At 36.1% G+C, this 27,769-nt stretch overlaps 1 protein-coding gene across 5 annotated transcripts in view; it reads left to right on the top strand.

Moving 5' to 3' along the window:
• SLC25A21 (solute carrier family 25 member 21) overlaps positions 1-27,769 on the top strand; it is a 237,259-nt gene that overhangs the window by 105,381 nt on the left and 104,109 nt on the right. For 4 of the 5 annotated variants that reach the window (XM_063398943.1, XM_063398940.1, XM_063398939.1 and 1 more), the window contains exon 2: positions 26,638-26,686. In XM_063398943.1, the coding sequence (XP_063255013.1) occupies positions 26,658-26,686 (29 nt within the window). In that variant the 5' untranslated portion in view covers positions 26,638-26,657. Of the gene's footprint in view, positions 1-7,020; positions 7,099-26,637; positions 26,687-27,769 lie in introns of those variants that run through there. The other variant, XM_063398941.1, reaches the window with a different exon arrangement.

Genomic DNA, 27,769 nt, shown 5'->3' with positions numbered 1-27,769 from the left:
ACATCTAATTTTCTGTTTTAAATTGTATTAAATTCTGCAACAATTATTCCCAGTTTTGGAATCTACTTAAATTTTTTCACCATGCTAACATAAAAGCAAATAGTTATTCATTTTATCATCATAGAATACTTCTGAGGCAGGGAAGTTCTAGCTCAATTACACAGCCAAGGAACTGCTGCATCAGAAAGACTAAGTGGCATACACAGGTCACACAAGAAGCCTGTGGTTGGGCTGAGGACTGGCTCTGTCTTATTGCATCTTTTGTGTACTGTTTGTTATTTTAATTTTCATTTCATGATTGTGATAGTTTAGGTTTCTTATAAAGTTAATAAAACTTTCAATAAAGCTTTAGAGTAATACCTAATCTTCAAAATTAAATCCAGACCAAGGGCATCTTTTTCTGTTAGCATTTTTTTTCTAAAATTCTTTTAATAAGTTTAAACTTCATTTCTTCTTTTTTTTTTTTTTGTTTGTTTTTTTTTTTTTTTTTTTTTTTTTTTTTTTTTTTTTTTGTTTTTTGTTTTTTGTTTTTTGTCTATGAACTTCCCACTTTTTCACAGAGATAGGAGGTAAAAGAAGAAAATGCAATTTCAACCGAACAGAACTCAGGACTGGCAGGAAATGTCACAAAAATTTCTTTCCTCACCCTCACAATATTTTCAACTATGAGTCTTTTTAGTCAGGTGTGAGAGGCAGGAGAAGCACAAGATGTGAGACTATGAGCCCCGGAAGTTTGGGGGACGGGACTGTCCATTTTTAGCTCAAAGAAACTTGATATTGTTTGGATGACAGTGACATGGCCAGCCCTGCCACAACCACCCTATCTTAATGAGCAAGTGAGGGAAGAAGCTGTGCAAAAACCGCATTTCTCTGCCCTCAGACCATTTTTGTGCAACCATGTCCATTGCTTTAGGCACTTTCTAAAGTAGTTTTGCAGTTTTTGCTGTCTTCACCCTCAACATGGATGGTTTGGACACGTGTTTTGTATGTGGCTGAATTGCCATCACATGTTCAGGGAAAAACACAAGATTTCTTCAAACTGATACGTCCTCACACTGTGCACCTCAGAGGGCTTTCAAGGTCTGTGCAAAAAAATACAGGTTGCAGATAATTCCATTTCCTTTGACACCAAATGGATCTAATTCTGCTGTCAGAGGGAAATGTTTTTTTCTTTCTTCTGCTTATGAGCAGGTATTTTTTCCAGTCTTTAAAAGTTCCTAATTCATCTGCGTATTCTAAGTATTTCGTAAAATACAGTGAGGGTAAAGAGTAAGTCTGTGCTGAACTCTTCATTCTGTGGCTTTAGGAAACAATTAGAGTAACTTCTGGAATGTCCTGGTTTTGTTTTAATAATTAATATCTTGTAAAAAGGCATAGAGGATTAAAATGGATTCCTCACACCCAGAGTTGTGAAACTGTTAACTATCTTGCTTCCCTAGATGGAACAAATTTTTATACTGAAAGTAACTCTTTCATTTAAAACATTTATTATTTGTCTATCATTGGAGATGCCCCTTCATGTTTTAATTTAAAGTTTGGCATAGTCCATTTTAGTCAGTAAATATTGCAAATATTTTAATATTGTTTAAAGTTCATATTCTATAAAATCCAGGTCATAAAGTGTTGTATTCTAGGAGGGAATTTGTAAACATTTTGCCAAATCTTTTTAAAAAATTTCTTTGTTTGATCATGTCCTCTGATGTTTGCTTTCCAGCTTTGAATACTCTAAAAAACATGTTTTAAGGACACTGTCTGACAGTACAATCTGTAAGCACTGACTCTTCACAGAATTTGAATTATAAATGTGTTGCAAACTCTGTGTTGCAAAAAAAAAAAACCTCGTAAAAATGACCATCCAAGGTAAATCTATACTTCCTACATTTTTCTAGAATTCCTCAATCTGTGCACAAAGATGAGGTGGTTATACAGAGCTTTAGATGCTGGAATAGAATCAAAAATGTTCTTGAGAATATGACTACTGAATGATTGCAAGTAGAAGATAATACCTTTAAGTGTTTCAGTAAGATGTATTAGTTTTTCTTCTTTGAAAATCTGTTTTAATAGTAAGTAACCAAATGCCTATTTCCAAAACCTTTTTCCTCTCTTGCCATATTAAACTTAGAGGAATGGAGTCCCATCATATGTCTACAAGTCTTCACTCCATTTCTGCTGCACAAGAGGGGTTGGGGAAACTGGTTTGAGTTTTGACACAAAAATCCTGAAGCAAAGCTTTTCTCTTGGTCCTAAATCACAGGCAATGATGAAAAGTGGAAAGTTTTGGCAAAATTTCAGTTAAATATTTACCTGCACCTATGTCAAGAATTTATCTGAAAAAATACAGTTTTATTTGAAATTGTACATCTAATCCATGCATATATTTAGGTTGAATTATTAACTCAGTGACTTAAACTTTGTAGTGTAGATGCATTTCTGGATCTCAGAAGCACCACATGTGCAGCCTTACTTTGTCAGTGCAGAAACAAGATGGTGTGTTCACAGCAGAAGTCTAAGGAAAGGCTGCTTGCACAGCATTTTTTGTCCTTTATTCCATGTGTTGTCTATACTACCAGTCATCCCCTCCACCTGGGGCTTTTCTCCTACATCCCAGGCTCTTAAATATGCAATGTTTACATTCAGATTTAAAACGTAATAGCCAACGTTACAATGAAACAATGAAAAGATATGTTCATATCCAAAAGCTCTGTAGGTCTGTCTTTAAAACACTCAGAGGACCTATGTCAGTGAAAGAGCCAATTCCCATGTTTACATGTCTCTTTCAGGAAATCAATATAAAATCGGAAGTATATTTTTTTAATGTTGTTAAAACTGTAAGTAACTTTAAAAATAATCATATTCTACTACCTTTATCCGCTAGGTGACAGCACAGCTCTTTTACCTTTTTTATTATTATCCCTAGGTGCTTTTTTAAAAAGTAGTTTAGCAGGAACTTTTAAGAATGTGTTCTTTCCAGATGAAAAGTATGTGCTGTGCATGCTTCTTTTAATGAGTTAAATTTTTATATAATAAGGAAATTTTTCATAGTATAGTTACTTTAGTTAATGCAAATAAAATTATTTTATTATTGAGCAAAGTTTTTTAACTGTGAAAGATGGCACAGAGTAGCGTAATTGTGGTCTGATAAATAGCTATGGAAAAACAAGTCCTGGAAATAACTGGGGAAGAAAAGCAGTTTTCAACCCCAAGGTAAGATATACAGAACAATTATACTTTTGACTATACTCCTGGTCTTTAAAAAGAGCTTAAATTAATAAAGCTTTCTTCTTACAAATAATAGATTTTGCAGTGCAGTAAGCCTTGTTTACGGTGATTTAATTAGAGATGCGATGCACTACTTTCAGTACTCTATTTTATAGTTCATTTGTCTTCTACTGTAGTAGCTACTTCCAATTTTCTGAAAATTCTTGAGAAGCCCTAGCATTGGGATGAAAACAGAAGATAAAGTTTATAGAATTGTATTTCCATACAAAAATGCATGCATTTTGAAAACCAATCCTGGCTAAAACTCATTTCACTGCTGTTCTGTGCTTGAGTCAAGTTATGTCTCCAAGTGTGCATAGACAAGTCATGTAATGGCCTGTGCAAGATTAAATGTACTGTAAATACTAACTTTCTTACATATATATATTTATATATGTATATATATATTTATATATAAAACATTTAATTATATAATTAATTAAAACATCATTTGTCAGGTTTAGAGACTTTACATGTTTTAGAAAGCCCAGTGCAAGTATTAGAAAGGCCACAAGTGCCACATTTTATGTTTATAATAAACTTTTTGAATATATATTTGATGATAATATTTGATTTGGATGAGATTATTTTATGTTACACTGTCAAATTGCTTATTGTTCAATGGTGGAAAAATTGTCTTGACTCTTAATAAAGAATAAAAATTTGTTACATAGCAGAACTGTTTCCTTCTATCATCTTCTGCTGCACTCGGTGAATAAGTCTAAATAGGTACAGTAGGCAAATTAAATAAGCAAAATGAATATTGCACAATAATCAAACTTGCTGTTCAATAAGTAAAATGAAATAATTTTACTGATTTAATGAGTTGTCTTACCAAGCATCTTCAATATAAACCTTCTAGAAATCTGGATTTTAAATATTTAGGAAAAACAGACTTGTAATAATTTATAAAGAGTCATTCTTATAAATAAATTTCAGTATGATTTACAGAGCTGATTGCCAGCTGAAATTTTGACAAGATTTATGCTCTGGTTACTAACCTTCTTCCCCAGAACAGTGCAAGTTTGAATAGAATTTGGCCCATTTATGTTTAATGGCTGAGGACCATGTAAGGCTTACACATTTAAAATTTATGATAGAGCAATACAAAGGATTGCTTTGTACATTGACTTAGGATTTCTAGCAACATTAAAGGCTGGTTTATTTAAGGACTTCCAGTAAAATTCTGTGGTTCACCTTTGAGACATCATTTTATATACATGTATATAACTGGTATTTTTTGTCTTATTACAACATGGAGTATGAATATTTCATTTAAAAGAAAGAGTTCCACCCTGAGTTCCGTAATTTTCCTATTTTTTGTCAGAGGGTAAAAATCAAATAACCAATTTTGCTACCTAGTCAATTAAATTCCAATTATAATAATTTTGTTTTAGGCATACAACAAAAACTAAATGCATGGATCCTCTGGCTGCACTGAATAAGGACTTTTGTACCTTTCAGTTTAACTGCAAAATACTGGAATGAGAAAGCTCTCATACTTGATTTTGTGCAATTATGTGGATAAGAGACACTAAACAAAGAAGTTATCAAGTTCTTAACTGAAAAAGAAGAGATTGCAAACATTTCCCAAAATGTTGCATTTTTCTACAAATAATTTAAGAATCAAAATAGCAATTTTATTCATAACTCTATAGTTAAAAATGTGTAACTTCCACAATAAACTGGTATTTTGGGATGTTTATGACTGTACTCAGACATTTAAAGATAAACTAGAGATGCTATGAGATTTTTTTTGCAGCAGTGACTTTTTAAACCATGAATTTGAAAAAATAGTTCTGCTTTCTTGGGGTGTACACACATAGAAATTAGTGGTTTTCAGACACATTTTTGTTAACTTGTAAACTAAAGAATATTTTATTTTTCCCGATAAAATTTTAAAACATTCCAAAAGGAAACTTTCCTGAGCTCTGTCATACCATTAGTTTCTAAGCAGAAGTTACCTAAAAATTTCTTTTTAAGGGAGGCTGGTACAGTACAGCTTCGTGTACCAACACTCTGCTCCTGTTTCTTACCTTCCTCATATTACCCTAATGACTTCAGTTAAGTTGCTTGTGATTTATAGCAGTCCAAGAGAAACATCAGGTTGGTCATGCTTTTAGCAGCTCTTTCTACAAAATAGGATGTGAAATGATACCTTCACTACTAAAGTCTGGTCATCTCTATCCCATGCTTCACAGGAAAAAATTGATGGCTTGATTCTGAACTTGCTGAAATCTTTAAAAGCAAGGCTTTTTTGTCAGCTTCAGCAGGTGTCGAGTCAAGCCCTTTGTTCTGATCCTGCAAGGATTTATGTGCACATTGCTGTATATCCATTAATTTCACATAACCAAAGTCAATGCTGATTTGAGGTGCCTGAGTTTTAACAGTATTTGTTTTTTACTTGCAAAAGTTATGGTTGCATTATAAGTTGTGGTTCTGTCATTCACAATCAAGGCTTAAAAGCTATTTTTCATTCTTTGCAATTTTTAGTGCAATTTTGTTTTTGATTTTGTCTTTGCAAAAACAGTGGATGCATTGAGAAACATGCAAAGGAAAAAGTTCTGTAGCATAAGAAGATAGATGGAGGCTGAGTAGTAAAACATCATTGTTCGTAGGGTATATAAAAAATTAATTACTAAGGTTAAAACAAAATGCAGTAGGTGGAAAATGCAGATAACTGCAGTTTTTTCAGCAGCAACAATTACCTTTGTGGTTGGGATGGTTGAGAACCTCATAATAATGGAGGTATTTATCCTTCTGACATCACTGGGAGAACAAGCCCCATTTTGCAGCAGAAGGCTGGGGCACAGACTGTACAAGTTCTCTGCATTGTTCACTCTTCTCCAAGACTGCATGAGCCTTTGCTGTACATGTAAGCCATTACACAATCTGCCAGCCTCAAGCTGAATAGCGTCTTGGTTTCTTGCTACTAGCACATAGTGTTGCGATTCTGCCATCCTGTTTGCAGCACAGGCAAGAAGGCAAGTTTTTTCTCCATTTTTAATTAGCAAAAATTAACATAAAAGTGACATTTATGTTTATTAGTCTCATCCAAAGTAATTTATGCAAATGCATTAGTTGGCTGAGCAGTTAATGCCTCGGTCCTTTCTTCTTTATACCTTGAGGTGCTCTGTCTGTGCTTCCTGAGTACCCTCCTAAGGCCATCCTGTAACCTTGCTAGCTTTTCCCATGTGCTCTTACATTTGGGCAAAGGCAGTATGAGCTGTGGCTAGTTTGGTGCATTGACTATGTAATCTGACTAGAAACCAACACCTGCAACTGGCTATGTGGCTGTTGCCAAGCAATTCCTAACCACGTTTCACTTTTGATAAAAGCTATTACGACTGTTAGACTAGAAAAGTGTCTAGTTTGACTTCACAGCAGCTAATTTATTTTTAAATTTATCAAATAAATGAAAGAGTCCTGTCTAAGATGACTGTTCCTCTGGTAAATACAATTGAAAATGGCCAGTGAATTCAAGGTGTTCAGAATGGCTGAGGTCAGAAGGCGTCTCTGAAGACTGCCGAGTCCAACCTCCTGCTTAAGGCAGGGCCAGCTAAAACAGATTGCCCAGGGCCGTGCCCAGTTGGGTTTTGAGTATGTCTGAGGACAATGTCTCTACAACATCTGGGGACAACCTGTTCAGTCTCACCATTACAGAATACTCTTAGGTGAGGCAGAAATTCCTGTATTTCAGTTTTCCCCCCTTGTCTCTTGTCTTGTCAGCTGGGCACCACTGAAAAAGGGCAACCTCCTGCCCCATGAGATATTTATACACGTGGATAAGATGCCCCTGAGTCTTCTCTTCGGAAGGCTGAACAGTGCCAGCCTCTTCAGGTAGATACATGAGAAGCTCTTTCTAACCTTTGTTTTTCTCCCTCCAGTTTCTCTCTGTCCTGTACTCTTCAAGTACAAGACTGCACATGTTTTCTGTACCTATTCTTACAGTTCAGTACTGTTGAATGCATTTAAGTTTTACTTAGTAGAAGTAGGAGTAATTTTTTTTTTTTGCACATCAACCCCAAAAAAATTTAAAGTATACTGGATTTGATTTTTACCTGTTCATAAAATATTAAAATTTACTTCCTAAGGAAGGAATACTAGCCCATACTGTAAGGAGAATACTTTTCAGGTTATGCAAACGAACAGCATCTTTTCTACCACTAAAGCACTATTTATTGTTCTAGATATGTGAATTTGGGTCAAGGAATTTGCTGTGTTGAAGAAGAGTAATTTTGGAATCCAATCTTCTGATTATACCTGAAATTTTAATCAGGTTTCTCCTCTTTCCCTTTTTAGGAGGTTCATGAGAGGTAGAAAAAAAGTTTAACTAAATAAAAATCTTCACATTGTATTGCTGAAGGGCTTTGGCTAATTATTTGAATACAGGTAATTCTTATGCTTAGTTACCACATACAGCCTAAGAATTTATTCAGGCAATATATATTGAAGTTAATAGTTTTTACATGTTTAAGGGCAAACTAAGTAAACTATGTATATTTTGCTAGTTTTACAGATTTATGATATTGTTTGAAGTTCAGTATTTCCCCAGTTTTCATCAGTCAGTTAGGATTCATTCATATGTTGGAGGAAACTGTTGTGGTTCTGTCTGCACAAAGGATCTTTCTTGCTGCATTACTTCTCAGTCTCTTCTTAAATTTAGAAAGAGACAAGTGCTACCCAGCATTTGTCAGAGCTATCATTTTTGTCCAGCAATATACACAAGGTTCTGTTTTGAAACTTGAATTTATTTTTTACTTTTCTAGATAAGCTTAATGGATCTATCCCATTAAAAACATGGCTACAGAATATCTACACATAAGGGAGATTTCATATGGCTCTTGTTGCACCTGAAAAAATAGTTTCACTTTCAGCACTAAATAGAGAGAGAATAGCATCAATGTTCATGGTTTTACAGTTTAACGTAGCAGGTGAGAGCTACTCTTCAGAATGGTTGTCATGCTAGTTTCAAAAAGTACAAAAACATGCGGGCTTTCCAGAGTTGAGCAGTCAGTGCTGGCTGTGTGCCAGTATAAGTAAAATGTGTAGAAAAGTAATGGCCCAGAGCAAGCTAATGAATGACAGTGTCGCACAAGATCTTCAGGGAACAAGAAGAATATGCAGGTCTTAAATATTTATTTGTGTTTTTGGAGAATATGTAATACATCTTCTGATGTCTTTCAGGAAAAAAAGGGTCTTCAACTGGAAACAAATATGATTTAACTGAAAAGAAAGCAGTAAGGCATAAGATGTAAAATTGGAAAATACTGTTTATTCAGAAGTAACAGCATTAGGAAATCAAGGCTGCACGTTATTATGGTTCCTACTGTTCATATACAGCTACAGTCTGATTCATTGTTCACAAAACATGGCAAGATACAACAGGTGGATGGCAGGGATAAATTTAAATGTAGAGAAAGGGAAAAGACTAGGCGGGTATCATGGAGTGATGGTGCTGTGTGTGCAAAGTTTGAGTGCAGCTGTAGCCATCTAAATTCTGTAGTTGACCCGGGTTAAACTGTCATTGCTGAAGTTTTCCCCTTTTTGTTGCCACTGTAGAATGTATGCATTGCCAGAGTCCTTGGATGTTGGCTACTGTGCAATATCAGCTAAAAGAACAGACTGGGACAAGAAGTCATTGGGAGCAGCCCTGTGGAGGAGGACTTGGGGATTCCCATGGATGAAAAGCTGGACATGGTCCAACAGCGTGCACTTGCAGACCAGAGGGACAGTTGTATCCTGGGCTGCACCAGAAGCAGTGGGAGCAGCAGGGCCAGGGAGGTGACTCTGCCCCTCAGCTCTGCCCTCGTGAGACTCCACCTGCAGTGCTGTGTCCAGGTCTGGAGTCTTGAGCACAAGAGCAGGCCCAGAGGAGGGGTATGAGAATGACTGGGAGCTGGAGTACCTCTCCTACAAAGATGGGTGGAGAGAACAGTTGTTCAGCATGGAGATGAGAAGGGTCTGGGTAAACCTCACTGTGGCCTTCCAGACCATAACCAGTGGGGTTATAAAAAGGAGGGAAAGGGGCTCTTTATATGGACAGATAGGGACAGGACAAGGGGCAATGGTCTTAAAGCGAAAGAGACAAGGTTCAGTTCAATGTTAGGAAGAAATTCTTTGCTCAGAGGGTGGTGAGGCACTGGAACAGGTTACCCAGAGTGGCTGTGGATACCCCATTTCTGGAAGTGTTCAAAGCCAGGCTGAATGGGCCTGACCAAACTGATCTGAGTGGTGTCCTTGCCCATGGCAAGGGGATTGGAACTAAATGACCTTTAAGGTCCCTTCCAATCCAAACCATTCTATGATTGTATGACTCATGCAGGAATATTGTTTTGATTAGTGTTTATGTTCTATGCACATATCTGCTGTACAGCACAGATTCAGCATTGCTCTGCAGAGATGCAAAACTTAATATCTGAACTTTGACTCTGAAACATGATGGCAAATCACTATGCAAAGACTATTTAATGAGAGAATGTCCTAATGGTTTAGTTTACAAGAAAGAGGGGAAAAAATCTTTGTAGTTGTGATAGCACTTGATAATGTTGAGCTTTGAAAAACACTGTATTTAAGTCAAAAGAAAGTTTGCTGTTTGCTGTACTTTTGGCTTCTTTACTTCTTCAAAATTGCTACTATTTTTAAAGTGATAGCAGATGCTTGTTTGTTTATCTGAGGAGGAGTGCTTTGGTACCAAATTCAGTGGATTAATGCTGTTGTTTAAATCAGGCTGTGATAGTTCAGAAAGGTGTGTTGCTTTCCTCAGAACAGCTTTCCATTTAAAAAGAAAAACTGCTTTTTCCATACATTTTTAGTCAGAACTGGTTTGCTTTGCAGTACAGGCTTCTACAATGATTACAGTCAGGTGTAGAGGCACCAGCCATTAGTTTGGAGGAAAACTGAAGTTTTCTTTATTGGGTCTCATGGTAGGAAACCAAATAAAAGTTGCAATCTAGACCATTTATAAATTAAGGACCTTACAACATATACAAAGTGTTTATTCACGTGCTTATACATATGCCATAAAATCAGTGGTAATTAGCTACACAGATGATATCCTTTCCAGTTTAAGTATCAAGTTTCAATTCTCTCCTGCAGCTCAGTAGAGCAGGGCTGCTGTCTCACAGACTTTCCTGGTGGAATAGTTCCAGAGTGCAGGGCTCCTGGAGGTGGTGTTCTAAAGTACCTCTATGGTTCTGGCAAGAATGAATTCTTGGAATTAGTCTGAATGAACAGACTAATCTTATACTCATGGGCTATCCAAGACAGGAACATCTAACCTACAAATTAAACATAATAGAATCGTGGAATGGCTTGGGTTGGAAGGGATCTTAAAGATCATCTCGTTCTAAGCCCTCTGCCATGGGGGCAGGTAGCTTACTTAAAGTATCTGCAGCATGAAGCTGTGAGACTGGAATAGAAGAAATATCAAAACAGATATTAAAAACTGACTGTTCTCTGTGCCTGCTAATTTCAAAGTTTTCAAACTGTCCTTTCATGCTTTTTTCAAGTCTTAGAGAATTTTCATGTTTTGTAACTTGATGTTTATCTGGATCTGTCATCTCAGATACAGACAGAAGTGGAGGATAAAAAATGCTGAATATATGTTGTATACAGAGAAAAGAAGGATTTGGAAATCCAATTAAAACCAAAGACAACTCCAAGATTTAAGTTACGTGTGTACCCTAATTAAAATGTAAGATTTGCTTTGTTATAGTGAACCTTTTTTTCAGTGGTTTATGACACTAAGATTGATAAAAGTCAGAGAGCCTATGTATCCCACAATTACTTTAATTACATTTCACTAAATTACTCCTAAATTGTTTTAAAATGTTCTTTAATATCTAACTCTTAAACCAAATCACAAATGAAATATGAATAAGAGCAAGTATATTAAAGGCCTGGTTTTATTTAAGCAAGTGAAAGACTGTTCCCATTAGTAACAGAATTGCATCTGTTCTCAAAGCACTCTGCATAACTAAGTCTTTAGTTTCCCAATTTTTTATTAACTAATTGTACATTAATGAGATGCCTTACTTTGTGTAAAGGGGAGGACAGTGGCTGACTGTGGCATCTGACTTCTGTAAGATGTTTGACACAGTCTCCTGTAGACTGATTGTCACAATGTTGGCGAGTTGTGAGCTGGACCAGTGGTCACTGAGTGAAAAATTGACTGGACTGCTGGTCTGTAAGAGCTGTGGTCAGTGGTGCAATGTCCAGCTGGCAGCCAGTAACCACTGACTGCATGGGAAGCAATACTGTGGATAGCACCAGAGTGGAGCACACCAGAATTTTATAGTATTAGACTAAATGGACTAAATAGAGATCCTTCCCAAACTAAATTACGTCACGATTTCATACAAAATGAAAATAACCAATATAGTGGTGCACAAAAGCATAGGTTCAGGAAAAGAGCAGAACAAAATTTATATCACTGACAGTTGTCATCAGTAGCTGCAGCAAGAATGCTCTGTGTTACAGACTGAATTTTCAGTGTTGCAGTTTCTCACTTGTGCTTAAGGACAGTCAATGAGCTGTGTCTGTTTAAAGCAGTTTCTGAAACTGCTGCCCTGACACTGTCTCCATCAGTAGAAAGCTTCCAGTGCCTGCATAGCTGAGTGTGGACATTGGGAGTCTTCATTCAGCCTGTGTTGGTGCTTCCCCAGTTCACTACATGCAGTTTTACATGTGGCTTTTGATCAAAACTGCACCACTGGTTTCTTCTGTGAGATTTCATATGCAAACCCTATCTGATATTGCTGAATTCCATTTTCCTTCTTCAAATCCCAGAATTTTCCCATGCCTTCCTCCTATTACAACCTCTTGCTGTCATAAATTAGCTTTTCTTTCCCCATTCCCTGTAAAGGGTGGCCAGTCTTTGGACTTCTAAGTCTACACACTGCCAACACCATGTCTGGCTGAGTGCCAGAAGTTGCAAAGATCTGTGAAAGCAGGGCACTGTGAGACAAATATCAGATATAGGTGATCACAGTGGCTTCCTGACACTGCAGAACTCCACTACATTATGGAATTATGCTCTAATCAGACCTTTAGTCTCACCCACCAGTCCATGTAGAATCCGTGGTGCTGTGCTGCTTGCCAGTGGTGTGATGCAACAGCATTAGATGAGCTGCACAGTACCTCAAAAGCTATAATGTGTCTTCTTTTTCTTTGACATCACATCAAAACTGACCAGAAAATTAGCTCTAAAGCAGAGTAGAGTATGTTCTCTGGCAGTTCAGGAAAAGAAGCAAAGAAACTTATTATTCTCACTTCACAAAAATCCCTATTCCCTACCTTTTCAGTGAAAGCTGTCTGCTCTGCTGTCAGTTCAGCAAGCATTCTCCAAACCCTAACAAGCAAAAGGAGTCCAAATGAAAGGATAAGAAAAAATCTGGTTTTAACTAAAAACATGTGCAATTTAGATATTTTGGGGCCTCAGCACTAATTGCTTAATCTTGTCATTTTTTTCGGTTGTGTTTAATTATATATCCAAATATAAATATAAATATAAATAAAAAGGTAACAAAAGGAATTTAATTAATTAGTTTGGTCTATTAGCCACAGTCCTCTAATAGTAATGTAAAATGCAAATGCTGTACCTTAAGAACTTTGCAGGGAATTTTGCTTCTTTGATGTCATAATATAGAAGCATATATCAGCATCTGCCTTCTGCAAGTACACAAACTGGTTTTGATTCTCACAGGGTGGATCTGGCAGGTCTGTTTATTCCTAGTTTGTGAAGAGGACAACACTTGCCAGTATGCAGGAACTCTGATTTTCCTGATTGTTTGTTTGTTTTATTGTGAGAGGAGAATGGGTTGATGGTGTGGACAGGAGAGGTTTGAACAATGAATTGACTTTGAAGTGCACATTTCAGGATATCCACTGTTTAGATGCCAGAAATTTGGATCTGTAGAACACTTTTCAGATGCTAATTGCATTACACTACTTGGCTCTGACACACATTTTTTTGCAGGGGAAGTATGGACATAAGGGATATAGAGTTTATTTATTAGCATCAAAAGTAGAGTGGCCCACTGCACCGTGGCAGAGGCATTTTGTTCAGCTGACAAAAACCCTTTACAGGTTCCATAGATATGTTGAGACTTAGAGTTATCCTTTTTTACATGACATGTAGCTGACCACTGTCAGTGATTGGAGCATGTATTAAAGAAATCAACAAGGGGATTATAGCATCCTTGCATGTTTTGAGGTCTCATTTTGTTCTTAAAAAGAAGATTTCTTTTTAAAACAATTAGTGGAGAAAATTCATCTTCTGTAGGAAAAGATCCTTAAGAATTCAGTTACATACACAGTTACTGACCAATAAAAATCAGGTATTTTCCCAAAGGAAGAAGTTGAAAATTTCTGTCATTACAGTCAGTGGTGGTAAGTCCTCATACTTTTAATGGAAAATTATTCCTTCTTAACTGGTGGTGTTTATTTTTTTAAGACATTTGTCTCTTGGCAAGAGTGTTAGTGTTAGTAGCCTCTGTGCCTCTGTTGGAGGATTATTGCGCTATCTATGTGTTAAATAGAGCTCCACATTTTTCCCTTCTACTTTTCCTTGGAATTTTTATTTTGTTTTGTTTTAATGCTGTCAAGTTGCTGATGTAATTAAGGTTTGGAAAGAAGAGAGGGTGTGGGCACCTGAAAATGTTAAAGACAGGTTAATTCTAAACATGGCTTTGCATGTTGACATTTCCCAGTTAACAATCAGCTTCGTAGTGGATTTCTCTTGAATCTTTGCCATGATATACTGCCAGCACATGGGAGTGGTGAAAAATACTGGGAAGACCAGTGACTGCTAAAATAACACATAATAGTGGTGCTGTCATCACCTGTTGCCACAACACAGAATTCAACAAAAAATGCATGCAATAAAAGACATTAGAATATTTGACATCATTGTATATACAGGTCACACTCAAGAAAATAACTTATATTTTTTTATTCTATCCACAGATACTTGATAATTGATCACTGTGTTTTAGCTGACACCAAGAATCTGGTTCCTTCTAGTATACATATATAACTTCTCTGAAATATTAAGAAAATGCTTCAGTTTTAATAAACAGGGGATTCAGTCCTGAATATCTTAACAGATAAAGCAGTTGGTTTAGGCCTCATCTTGTATTTGGGATGAATTTTGTGTTTTAATCCTATAGTAAGTGTTCTTAATATTGGTGGGACGTTGGAGAAGAAAAAGAAAGATGCATCTAGTTTTTGATCTCTTTGCAGAACTACACATAACACCATACTACTTTGCTTGGATAAATAAAGTTTGACTGCATTATTCTTAAGACATCTTTCAGAATTTGATCCTGTCTCCATTACAGAAAAAAAAAGTTACAACTTCAGTGGAAATTTTGGACAGCAACAAACCAAAGATGAGTTTTGGGGATTTTTTTATACTGCAAAAGTATTCAGTTTCTAGTCGCCTGTGCAAAGTATGAGGAAATTGCAGAGCACTGCCTGCAAATAAGTACAAATTTCTTAATGAAAACCCAAACCTTAAACTGGCAACATGTCAACATCGTTTTGAAAATAGTGTGTTCTTTTGTCAATGTGTAATGTTACAGCTACTGAAACAGACAGAAACTCTAACAAGAATTTATTTTAAAAGTCAGGAATATTCAAACACTGGGTGAAAATCTAAACTTTTGGAGCCTTAATGTTTGCTTTTCTTAAAAAAAATTAAATATTATTTTGGGTGTGTAAAATATTAATAATCTCTTTTGTGAAAATGTTTGTAGCAGTCTAAATTATAGCAGTTGAAATGGGAGAAAACATTGTCTAAATTTGCTTTTAAGTAGCATTCATTATTAAACAGTAAAAAGAGTCTGTTTTAAGGAAATTTTTCAATAGCCATCTGTAATGGACCTAGAATATTTGTACAGTATTAGTTTACCTATACTTTTGGTTTATAAATCTTTCCAGTAGGTAGGGAACTAAAAGTAGTTGAGGTTTTCATAAAAATTTTATAAAGCCTTTATCAGCCATGGAGTTGCTTCACAGCAAAATGGAAAAAAAAATAATGACATGTTCAGTTTATATTGCAGCAACTAGAGGGGAGTTTGGAAAAAGCTCTTCATCTATCTTGATCAGAACCAAATTTTCCTGAGTCATTCAAATACAGATTAGCAAAGGTTGCTAGAAAGCTGCTGTACAAAACTCAAATGGACATAGTGTGATGTGTTAAGGTGCAGCAATTGTTCAAACCTACATTTTTGTTTTTGGAATTTTTGCTTTTTCTTGTGGTCAATTGTCTCATTTTCCAGGCAATGGCTATTCAATACTGAGCTTTCCCCTGATGAAAAGTTTACTATTATTTTGCCAAGTTTTATGTATTTTCATAAAAAATCACTGATTTGAAACATATGTTTATAGTCATAAATAGTTTTACAGCATATATACTTTATTTTGGAGTATATTTTGTCTAAAATATTATTCACAGATCTTGAAGAAAAGGAAGTTTGCAAACAGGAATTACTAATCCTTGATATTTCTGAAACATTTCTACTCATAAAAGCAGGAAATTGAAATTTAGTGAAGAAAACAAGAGAGACCTCACCCTAGGATAGCTGGTCACATTGTGGCTGCGTGGTTTCCCCCAGAGCAAGACACTTCACAATACATTTTTTGCACTTCTGCTTATTTGTAGCGTTCACTTCAGCAGCCATTCCAAAGCCAACTGCTCTAAGGGTCTCAAAGTGGTAGTTGTTCTATGTCTTGCATGTGTATTTCAAGGAAAAAAATTAATGTTTTTTTTAACTGTTTAGATATTTTCATCCATAAGATTTTTTTTGATTCAGACGAAAAAGATGTTTTTATTATACATTATATAAGTACTTTGAAATGGTAATGTTTTTAGAATTCCAGGAGTGTCCGAGTCAAAGGTGATGTATTTTCAGTGTAACATTGACTAGTACATGGGAAGTTACCATTGTCTATATTACAAATTCAGCATTACTATGGGTATCTCTATTTGTTTTCTTCTCCTGAACTGAAACTGGTACTCTTATTTCATTATTCATACATCTGTGTACTTCAACGTGTCGTTATATTGGTGGTAAAAAACATGGAAAAAATCCACATATTGTTAAAAACTGTTTAATTATTCTTAACTTTAGGAATCATGGGACAAAAGTAAGCAAGTTTAATTGGTTTTAAGGCCTCTTATTTATTCATGCATGTTTCTCCTCTAGTTATATATGGAAATAGATTTGACTCCTGGTTTAAATCAAATCTTTTAAATGAGAGAGGAAAGATGCATGCTTTTGTAATAAAAGATGAATAAGTCTGTCAGCTGGTCGAGCACTGTGTACATGTACCCTGTGTACTAGAAAAGAACTTTGTGAGAGTAAGGTTGAGGTGTAGCAGGAATCCCTCAGGCTTTGTAGTCCTGGGGAGAAAGTTGCTTCTGTGTACTGCTCATAGTAGAGGCTTTTCTTGAAGTATAAAGCTTCCAGCCACACCTGCTAGCTGATGTACATTCATTGAGGCAGGTTATTTGGTTGTTTGTGTACCTCACCACAAATTCCTTGGACAGCGTGCTAACTTGTTTGGAGATGTGATTAACTAAGTTTCCTAGGGAAGCCTGAAAGGTTGGAATTCTGAAAAAAAAATGAAGATTATAAATTGATTTTACATACAGAGAAAGATAAAAAAGGATAGTTTATACAACAGAATCAATTTTTGAAACCTTCTACTATATATCTTTTATATATTTTTCTTTTGTTAGCTAATGTGAAAGGACCTAACCCAAAACCCAGGTAATTTTAAGATGTCCATCTCAATGTGTTTATATAATGACCTGTGTGATCAAGTACCAATAACTTGAGTCACTTTGCATACACTCCAGCTGCTGTGTTAAACAGCTTTTTTTATTCCATAAGGGCCTTAGTTTGATGCCCTTAGCTTTCCGTGCACCCTGCCTACAAGGCTGTAATGTACACAAACTGCTTTCTGATCCTGCAGCAGCAACAGGACTTCCAAAATCCCACTGCATATTGGTGTGCATTCTGTGCAAAGTAGAGGTAAAAAAGGAAAAGGAGGGGAGGGAGGATGGAGCAGGTATGTGACTTCCTTTACAGTGAGTGCCACAGCTCCTGCAAGAGCAGCTTTGTGTCCTAGCCAAGAGGCACGTGCTTGGCTTTCCATTCTCTGTAGGATTCCTTGTTGTGTGAAATTTATTCACTGCAATGTGGAGTAGTACACAGTCAACCATAAATAGCTAATCTAAGCTCAGGGTTGATTCCATTTTGACACTCCAAATTCTGAGCCATTTGGCAGATAAATCCAAAACACCAATGCCTCAGGTGGTATTTTTATAGTGAGACCAAATATTTTTTCAAAGATCTGTATCTCATATTTTTAATTTGTATTATGTTGAAATTCTTGTAGTGGTAGAGTCCTTAAGGACAGGTCAGAAGTCTTATAGACTGTTGAATGTGTGACAAAGAGGCCATAAAGAATCTGGTCAGATGTAGCTAATTAAAGGTAAATGAAGGACAGCTGCTTTTTATGTTGCCAGCACATCTTTGATCTGCTCTACCCCTCAGACCTCTGTGGGCAAGGTAGTTAAATACAAACTAGGAGGCCTATTTTAAAGACATTAAAACCCTCCAGGGCAATCGAGTGACAGTCCAAGCAGCCATAAGCTGTTTGCTTTATTCATTAGAGAACTTTAAATGTGTCAAGAAATAAAATAATGTCCATGCTCTTAGATCAGCATTAGCAATGAAGATTACAACAGCTCTGGGACGTATGAATGGGCAAACTTCTTATGAAAACAAGTTTACTGAGAAGCATTTTACTTCTAGCAGCAACGAAAATATCAGTTACACATTTTTGTTACAGGAATATTGATTCAATATGCATTGAAATATCTGAAGCTGTAGTGACACAAACATCATGTAACCCAGTGCTGACCTCAGTGCTCCCTTCAGTCATGGTTTAAAAAACTTCCATTTCAGACACACAAGGAGGAAAGAATATGTCATATCTGAGTGACATAAGAGCCTGTAATACTTGCTGAAATATTTATGGAGAATTTGCACAATATATAGCCTTTCACTTGTGTCTAGAGAGTCAGATACTGAAGTTTGTAAACTGCAAGTGTTTATTTTATAACTCAAAGTTTTAATGCTAATATAGCATCAGAAAGACTAGCTAAAGAAAAAAAAAGGCTATATAAACAACACTTTATTGCTAGTCATTTTGGAAAAAGTGACTTTGCACAGAAGTATTTGTGAATCCAGCTCAGTGTATTTTTTGAAAATTGTTTGAAAACTTAATGTTTTAGTGCTATTTTTAATTAGGAATTTAAATGATAGTTAAAATTAATCTAATTCCTGTGACAGTCTAAATGGTAAATTCTGGTGATCCATGCTATATTGCCTCAGTAAAATTTAAGAACTTGAAGAAAATATTTGCTTTTTTTAATGTTGTGTGGTGTGTTTTGCTCCATTATGTTTTGTGGCAGTACCTAAATGTCACTTTTTTTGACTGCATGATCAAACCTTTGTGATGTTTAGCCTCACTGGAACAGCTTTGGTATTTGAAATCAGGTAAATGTATGAGAAGTCTAGAATTCTAAAACTGTATTTTTGACTATGTCATAAGTGCAAATTTTGTGGATCGTACCATACAAAGAACATTTCTATATGGCATTTTGCCTCAGAAAGCTCTGTATGATTAGTGCAGTTGGAACTGCATCTCTGTGAAAGCAGTATATACTCTTGGAGTCTGGAAGAACCTTTCTTCCAAAAACATGTAGCTCTAGTAGAAGATTTTTTGTTATGAGCTACTGATTTTTGCTGGCTGATTTGACAATTCCTTCTAGTCTTATTATAAATATATTTTACTATGCATAATTTAAAATTAACTTGATCCTCCAAATCATCATAGAGTTCTCCAATGGCAAATATAAGTGTCAGTCAAGCCATAGGCATGGGGTTAATCAAGTTGGTAGGTCTGTGAAACAAGGACTTAATTTTTTCATTTTGAAGTATGGAGCAAATAAAAAATTAAATTATACTGGAAGATGGCCTTTGTTTTTCCTCAGTTCTTAGAGAGCATAAATGAGCATTGAGCAGTGTAAGTGAAACATGTTAAGAGATTAATAGAGCTGTATTCTAGGCAACAGTAGCTATAAAGATGTGGCTATGGCTGGCAGCATGAGCATAATTTCCTGATTTGACTGTGCCTTGAATGTTTTGGAAAGCAAACAGTGAATAAATTTGTGCTAAATTTAAAGCAGTTTGCATACATGCTTTGAACATTAAAGCTAGATGTATTTTGCCAAAGAGGCAAGAAATACATTGATAAAATATTGCAGAATTCTCCTAAATGTAAGTTGGGTAGAAGTTGTTGATTGAGAACCCAAGGTTTTGCTGAGCATATTTACAACTATCCCGCTCACACTGAATCAACATGTGTCAGTTTGGCTGTGTGTTAGACTGAAAAAATATCTGTACTGTGGTAGAATTACTGTGAAAGGGAGTTATGATTGCTTGATAGGACCATTTGTCACCAATCTAAAGATCCAACAAAAATAAGTCAGAAAAAAGGAGATAAAATATAAGAATAATCTCAAAGGGGTTTATTTTTTTCATTTTTCCAACAAAGTCCTGGAGGCAAGACAAATACTTCTCAATGTGTTCCTTATTGACAGATGTTGAACTTCAAATATTGTTTTATCATTACTATAACAACCTCTCAGTACTTGTATATGCCTGTATTATCTCAAGTCCAAAGGTATAAAGCTTTGTGCACATGTGCCCAGGTATGGATCACAGTTTAGATTTGAGTATCTTTTATTCGGGTCATGACTATTAAATTGCTGTAACCCGATTTTCAAGCTCAGCAAAAATAATAGACTACAATTACGTTTGGTTTATGTTTGCAATAGAACTGAACAGTTTCCCATGTGGTAATAATGTTCTCTTTATCTGGGCAGTGAAATGCAGCAGATCCTAGGTAAGAATTGTGAGCACCAAAGATGAGCAGTTTGAACTTCCTGATGTGAGCACTGGGGATCAGCCTGTTTCTAGCTAGGTCTGTGTATTGGGATTTGGAGTCTGAAGGGGGTTATGGCTGAGCAACAGCTGATCTAGACAAAATGCTGCCTGAAACACTCATTTCCAGCTCCTGCCCTCCACACATCTAGGATGTGATTCTCCTGCTTTTGAGGAGTCTTTACTTGAAACCTTGAAGATTAAAATGTTTGTTTGCTATACCATATAACCAAGGAGCCATTATTATTTCAACACAAGCTGAATTGGTTTTGTGGGGAGAGCTTCAAGAACACTGACTGCTTTCAGCACAAATAGTATAGACCAAACAACAAAAATTTCCATCTGCTGCTGAAGTCCAGGGTGGTGTGGGGTTTTTTTGTTTTGTGAGGGTTTTGTTTGTTTGTTTGTTTTGTTTTGTTTTGAAAGCCAGGTAATCACTGTTCCCAACCCCACTTTTGGGGATAACAATTCCAGATAGCAGTGCTACACTGACAGGTTGCATCTGTTACCTAACAAGAAGTTGGGCAGGACCCACCTCCTCCTGTAGACATGCAAAAGCCTTCTTCTAAAATGTGACAGTAAACCAACAGCTCCTCCTGGGATCCTCCTGTGATCAGCCAACACATTTTTAAACACAGACATCTTTGTCTACACCAAAGGGAAAATCATGTTGAACAACTTGTTTTATTAATATGTTTTCTAGTGTATTTTCTCTGTGTAGACTAGGTCTCTGAGGAAGAATGACTCATAAATACAGCACTGCCATTATGGATCCTTTTTGGAGTAACTTCTTATTTCTCTACATTTTCTAAAGAAAGCCTTGATTTGGTTCCTTACCTAAAACATTAATTAATGCTTGTGAGAAGCTCCAGGGTACCATTAGTTAATCCCATAACACATCAATAAATAGAATCATGGGCAAGAGTTAAAATAGGTGTCACTTTCTTAAGTGAAGGCTAACAGGTAGATCTCTCAGCACAGTCTGTGGATGCTCCTGTGTAGTTTTTCTTGAAGCCTAGTTACATGTACTACAATGGAGAAGGGCACACTATGTGACCGCCTCCTTAGGAAAGGAGCGAGCCTTGGCTGCTCAGTGAACCTAACTTTTTCTGAGAGAGGTGTACCCTTACAGAACAGCTAAAAGCTTAATGTGTCTGTGAAGATGAAGTCAGATATCCAGCTGATAGAAATTAACTAATCTGTGCAGAATTGACTGCAGGAATGCTTTTTTCCAGGCATTGATTTTTTATGAACTAGTGCTGTTACAATGAGGAAGAGAGTCCATGCTTCATCTTGTCAAATGGAGTGTTTTAGCCAACAGAAAAGGATATTTAAGAGGAATTTGTCATTGTTTTTATTAGGATACAAAGATCAACATGAGATTCTTTCTGTCAGACTTATATTCTCAGAAGGAAAGGCATAGTATGCATAAAATATTTATGATCACTTTGTACATTGTAACTATATCTATGTAAAAGCCAAAATAAATATCAGCTGTTCCAGCTATACAATTTACAGTGCCTGATGTGTTTATTGCCACATTTTCTATGACCAGTCTCCTGTCTGTTGTGTTTCTCCAGTGACTGTGTTATTCCAGGGAAATGAGTAACACAAGGGGAGGAGGGTGCATAATGGCTTCTACGCTGTAGGGGGTTGTCTGAACTAACACCTGGATCGTGCTCTACGCCTCTTGAATCTGTGTGGAATCTGTGTCATGTTTTATGCAGAAAACATATAGAGGGTGAGCTGCTCACCTCTGCATAATACATGAACATAGATGCTGTTTCTTTGAAACAAATCAGTGGCATTCACAGGCACTTCACACTTTTCAGCTTTGGGGATCGATGAAATGCTGGAGATAAAAAGATAAGTCCTCTCGTAAGGAGTTCCAAAGCCCAAATGGTTCGGTTTTTATCTGTGTTATTTTGCAAGAAGTGTTTCCTAGATTTCATTCTTTTTCTCCCTATGCAGTGAATAGATGAAGTATGGAAACCCTTGTAGATATAAGAAGAGCTATAATCCTGAAATCTCAAGCTTTCACCTTTTGCCAGATGGATTGCTACAATTACAGCACATTTTAAACAGTGTCATAGTATTCACAAGTCATGCATGATTATTGATACAAGATTTGTGTGAATGATGGAATAGAGCAACAAAGAACAAAGGTACTCAAAATAGCCACCAGTCACCAAAATGTTTGCACTGAAGAGATGTATGTGAAGATTGCCAGTTTGAAATTTTAAGTGTGAACCTTGTAGATAGAAATGTAATATAATCCATAATGGGAAACAATTTAAAGACACAAGATATTAGTTGGGAAAGGGAAAATGCTTTACTGAGGAGGGTCAGTTTGGGGGGGTCAGCATTTTCTGTCATGTTATTCCCTCCATGGGCTCAGTTACTGAGCAGAATGTTTTACATAATAGAATTCTGGACTCCCTTCTTGGTTGTTGATATTCCACTTGTGTATGCTCAGAGCATGTCAATGATGACAGCTGGTTATTTCTTTGACACACAGATTTTGATTATGTCTTGTTTTATGGTTAGTATTTGGTTTTCACAGGGAATGTTTTCCCACCCAGAAGACAACAAATGTTGGACTGACCCAGTAATTGTTCTTTCCTATATTTCCTTTGGGCTCTTGTTCAGCTAGTTGGATCTGAGTTGTTTTAAATATAATTAGGGCATCATAAATCACTCTGGGTTGGTTTGCATGTGACATCACCCAGGAGACCCAATGGGACAATTAGAGTATTTTTTCAGACAATGTATCTGTAACTATTTTAACTATTTCATCATGGAAATAAAATTTGTAAACAGTAGCCTTTGCAGAGTGGCAAGTTAAGATATATTGCACCCTGATAGAGCTGTTTAGTAAATTAGATTTTCATAGTGCTAATTGAATTTGTCACAAAGCTGATGAAGACTAGTTAAAGAAAGGGCAATATATTTTATTTTATTGAGCACATCTCAGAGTGCTTGTAATTTAGTAGGGCCACCACACTTTCTGGGCAGGCTATCAAGTAGGATGTTGTAATGATTTGCATGACTATTATGGTAGATGGAAAAATGTAGCTTGTGTTTGTAGCTGTTCCATTAGTGTCTTGCACAGTGTGCAGTCCTTTGGTGCTCTTCAGAGAGCTGTGTCATAATCCCTGCATCTTTTGAAGAATTCAGTCTGGTGAAATCAAGTAACTATACATCGTTTAAAACCTAGTGTGTAATTATATGATGCGACAAAGGAAAGACTGAGAAAGGCAGATAACCAATAGAATCCTGAAGTTATCAAAACAGAGCTCTTGCCAAGGACCTTGGAATTCATCTGATTCAGTTGCTGGAAAAATGCCTGAATTAAAAATTATCCTACAAGGACCAAGAAAATAGAGCCAAATTCTGGCACTCTGCAGTTTTCTCCCAAAATGGTCATTAATGCTGCAAAAGCAGAATAGGGTGAACAACCCTTGGCCCCATGCTTGGCCCCCTACTGTAGGCTCTATCTGCCAAAATAAGATGGAATAGAAGATCAAAAATGGGGAGGGGGGAGAAGGTTGGAAAAAGAGAGCTTAGAAAAGGAGGGTAGTTGGAAAGGGAAAAACTCATAGGCTATGCCCCCTGCCAGCTCTGAAATACTCGGTTGCAGCTCCACTCACAAAGCACCTGTTGGCAGCTGTTGGAGCAGTTTATAGATTTTGGGACAGTTCCCTTATGTGAAATGTGATATGATCTCATTTTAGTAAAATAGGAGCAATTCTTGGACAGTAATTACAGCAATAAATGTACCTGCACAGAAATAACAATGACAGCTTTTGCTTTCATTGAAAAAATTGCATTATTTTTAATGAATCTCATTACTACTAATATTAATATCCTTTGGCTGGTATCACCTATGTTGTCCTCCTTTTATCCAAAATTGGAAAAAACCAATGTTGCATGGAGTGAAAAGAAAATACAGCAAAATAATGATCATAAATATTAACTTGATACTATCCTTCAGACTCACTGGCCGGAAAGTAGGGATTGTCTGGTAAATTTTATGTTTTTCAATCTTTATGCATTAGAGTGTAATAATAGAAAATAATGAAAATTGTTTCTGTTATATTAGAACTCACAGCAAATATGTTAGGAACTCCATTTAAACATTTTAACATCTTAACAAATTTTAATGTAAATTCCTGTTAAATATATTAAATTAAGAATTTTAGCACTACAATTAACACCCTCCTTCAGTTACTATCTCCAAAGGTTACTTGTATTCACGTGCAAAAACTTTTGCTCTTCTTTCTTGTTGTATAAATAGCTTCTTATTCCTTTGGATAAACATGTAACAGTTATCAATAATATATGTATTCAATATGTAAAGTGTATCAAGCAGAAAATAAATTATTATTTTTAAATATAGGTATTCAATATAGGCTGAGCATTCTATTGCATTTATTGGCTACATCTCCTTTGACTATAATGAGAATCCTCCTAATGCTATGCTTCAATTTAAAAGGCTTACTTAGTAAGTATCTGTTACTCAGAAGGTTTGCATAAAGTTGAAATAGAAGACAGCTAATGTTTTGAAATTTAATGCTCTCTGATATAAACTTTAAGCCACATCCCCAATTTTCCTATTCTACCGGAAACACTAAACTTATTAGTTCAAAGTAATCAAAATGTGAAACTTTCAGCCTCCCTTAGATTTTATTCAATAATGAAAAGAAGCTCAGGTTTCTAATACTGATAACATACTGCAATGGGTGCCACTCAGGCAGAGCCTGGTTCCTGCATGAAGCTCACCAAGAGCTTTTCTCCATCAGGTCTATCAAAGACTAGGGCCAAAATGCAAATTTCATTAGTTCAGTAGTTTTTGTGTGCAATATTTCAAAATGTGATTTTGTCTTTGTTTATTTTCAATACTTAGAACAAGTAGTGGAGTTGTCTAGCATGTAACAAATTGTGTTAGGGACTGTTAACTTTAGTGACACCTAAGCTCAGATGTGGTGTGTGCCATTTAAGGAAGAGGACAGGATGTGGAACTTAAGACAGTGACATCTGAAATAGGAGAGCATCTAGTGGAACATAAGCATCTGCTTAGTTTGAGTGGGACTGGATCTTATACATAGAGAAGGGAATATGCAGATGTTTTAACTTGAAGGAGAATGCTTTTCTGAATCAAGATTTCCAAATCACAAAAAGACACATTCTTTATTACAAAAGCTTTGTGATTGCTTTTACAATAATTATAAATAAATTAAATAAATTATTTTAAATGTTTTAATAAGTATAGTCTTCACAACTTGTTTCTTCATGATGTAGCATTAAATTTATTTCACTGGGTAAAAAGCTAGAGTGGACATTTAATGGTCCTAATAACCAGGGCACAGAAATTTCAAAGACATTGTAATTATTATCTAGGAAATATATGTATGTATTTTCTTGGCATTTCAAAGTCCTGTAAGATTTGTGTAGTAGTTTTTATTGTGTCTGCAGATTGACAGATCTCTAAAATACACTTTTACAGTGGTCTTGATAAATACATCTTTTTACTGTTTGTTTGCTCTTTGGAATGAGGCTGAAATGCCAAATGGAAAGCAGAGCAGGCAAACCTAGAAATTTAACTAGAAAGTTCTCCCTGGGTTATGTATGGACTTTTCATCAGGTGTCAGATGGGTGGAGAAAATAGTAGAGCCAGCTTTGAAGGTGGTGTTGACGCATGCATTTGGGACCTTCCAGGTCTCTTTTACCTTGGCATTGGCCCCTTGAGATTCACACTCTCTTCAGGGATGCAGGAAGTCCCCATGGTGTGAATCTAGGTCTAATGATGAGCAGTGGAGTGGGAAGGGAAAAGCCAGGACTACACATCAGCAGCAGCACAGGATAGGACAAAGAACCAGTGAGGCTGCAGCTCAGATACTCAGGAATCAGCTGTCATCTTAACATCTATTCATCTGAGCCATCAGTGCAGTCCTGCAGTGTCCTTAGAAATTATATGACAAAAAAAGCAAGTGCCAACCTGAACTCCCTTCCTTTGCTGCTCTCAACAGGACTTAATGTATTTATGATGCCAGTCAAATGTTCCCACTGTTCTTAAGTCAGAAAACTGAGCAAAAACTGTTAAATGGATTGCATAGCTAAAGTCCTCACTTACCCCACTCTAATGAACAACAAGCACTGTTTACTTTTTAAAAGCCCAGTTGTTTATACACACTACAGAAGAGCATGTTTAATCTATGAGGTGTACGAGTACTGTATCATAAATATGTGTAGGTTTTGACTTTGCTGTTCAAATTTCAAACACTTTTGATGTCAATGAAAATTGAAGTACTATTTGTACAAATGTTTATTAGGCCTTTTCTGTTATTTTTTATAGGTCTTGTAGAAATTTGCCTGATGCATCCCCTTGATGTAGTGAAAACAAGGTAAGATCATGCTTGAACAGGTTTTGTTGACACTGGAAGATATCCAAATTGCAAACTGTCAAAAAATAAAATCTCAAACTTCTCCCAGGAAGATAACTTGTGCCTCTAATGACATTTATATTTACTTACCTGTATTTACAGCATTTCACAGATGGAATTTGAGTAGCTTGGCACATTTCTGATTAGAGGTCATCTAGAGGTGTTAAATCTGCTTATGACATGTATTTTTACTCTTGTAACACAATGCTGTGACATGAAGATGGCTAAAGTTAAATTCACTTAGTATATGTAATATCTGCAGTAATGCTTTTATATGTAATTGGGAAATACCATATGGCTTCCAAAATAACTTTCACAGATTTCTAATAAAAATAATAAGAGGAGATGTTTCATATTATCTGTGTAAACTAAATAACTTCATGATTTTATATTTTAAAAGTCTTTTTATCTGCCTTTATTTTGTTTTCTGAATATTTGTTCTTATATAAGTGCTTAAATGACCTCGAAAATTTGCTGAAGTTTGTTTGGTATTTTTAAATGTCGGTTACTAAAATGAAAAAAAAAAGGCTGTGTTTCTCGTTTCTGGAATATCCTTTTAGTTTCTCTGCTTTTTAGTTTTTATATAAATTCACAAGTAAGTGTTACTTGTACATGACAAACCAGAATGGAGAAGCACCTTACTAGTAGAAGGAGAAAACTATTCATGCCATGTGTGTTATCCAATGCCAATAATAACTATATACTGTTTCTGGAGCTCTGTCTAGGTCACAGACATGTAGGTAGAAAAGGTTCACGAGGAGACTAATCAGCCCCAAACAAATGATGAGGACAGCTGTGGTCTCTGGAATATGCTTGAGGTTGTCAATTATGACTTCGTATTCTAATTTCAGTTAGCCAACATGAGCTTTTTATGGATGCATTTTGGCTTCTGTTTAAATCACATTCTGTGATTTGCCCAAGACCTTGAGATGCAGTTTTCTGCAGGTTGCATTTTGCAGGAGGAAGTCATCTGTCTGTGGTCATTGCCCAACACCAGGAGACAGCAATTCAGGTCCAGCTGCATTAACTTCTGCTGGTGTGCTG

Source organism: Prinia subflava, chromosome 5 (genome assembly GCF_021018805.1).
Source record: "Prinia subflava isolate CZ2003 ecotype Zambia chromosome 5, Cam_Psub_1.2, whole genome shotgun sequence".
NCBI classification, from domain to species: Eukaryota; Metazoa; Chordata; class Aves; order Passeriformes; family Cisticolidae; genus Prinia; species Prinia subflava.
This window is presented reverse-complemented; position numbering and strand designations above follow the sequence as displayed.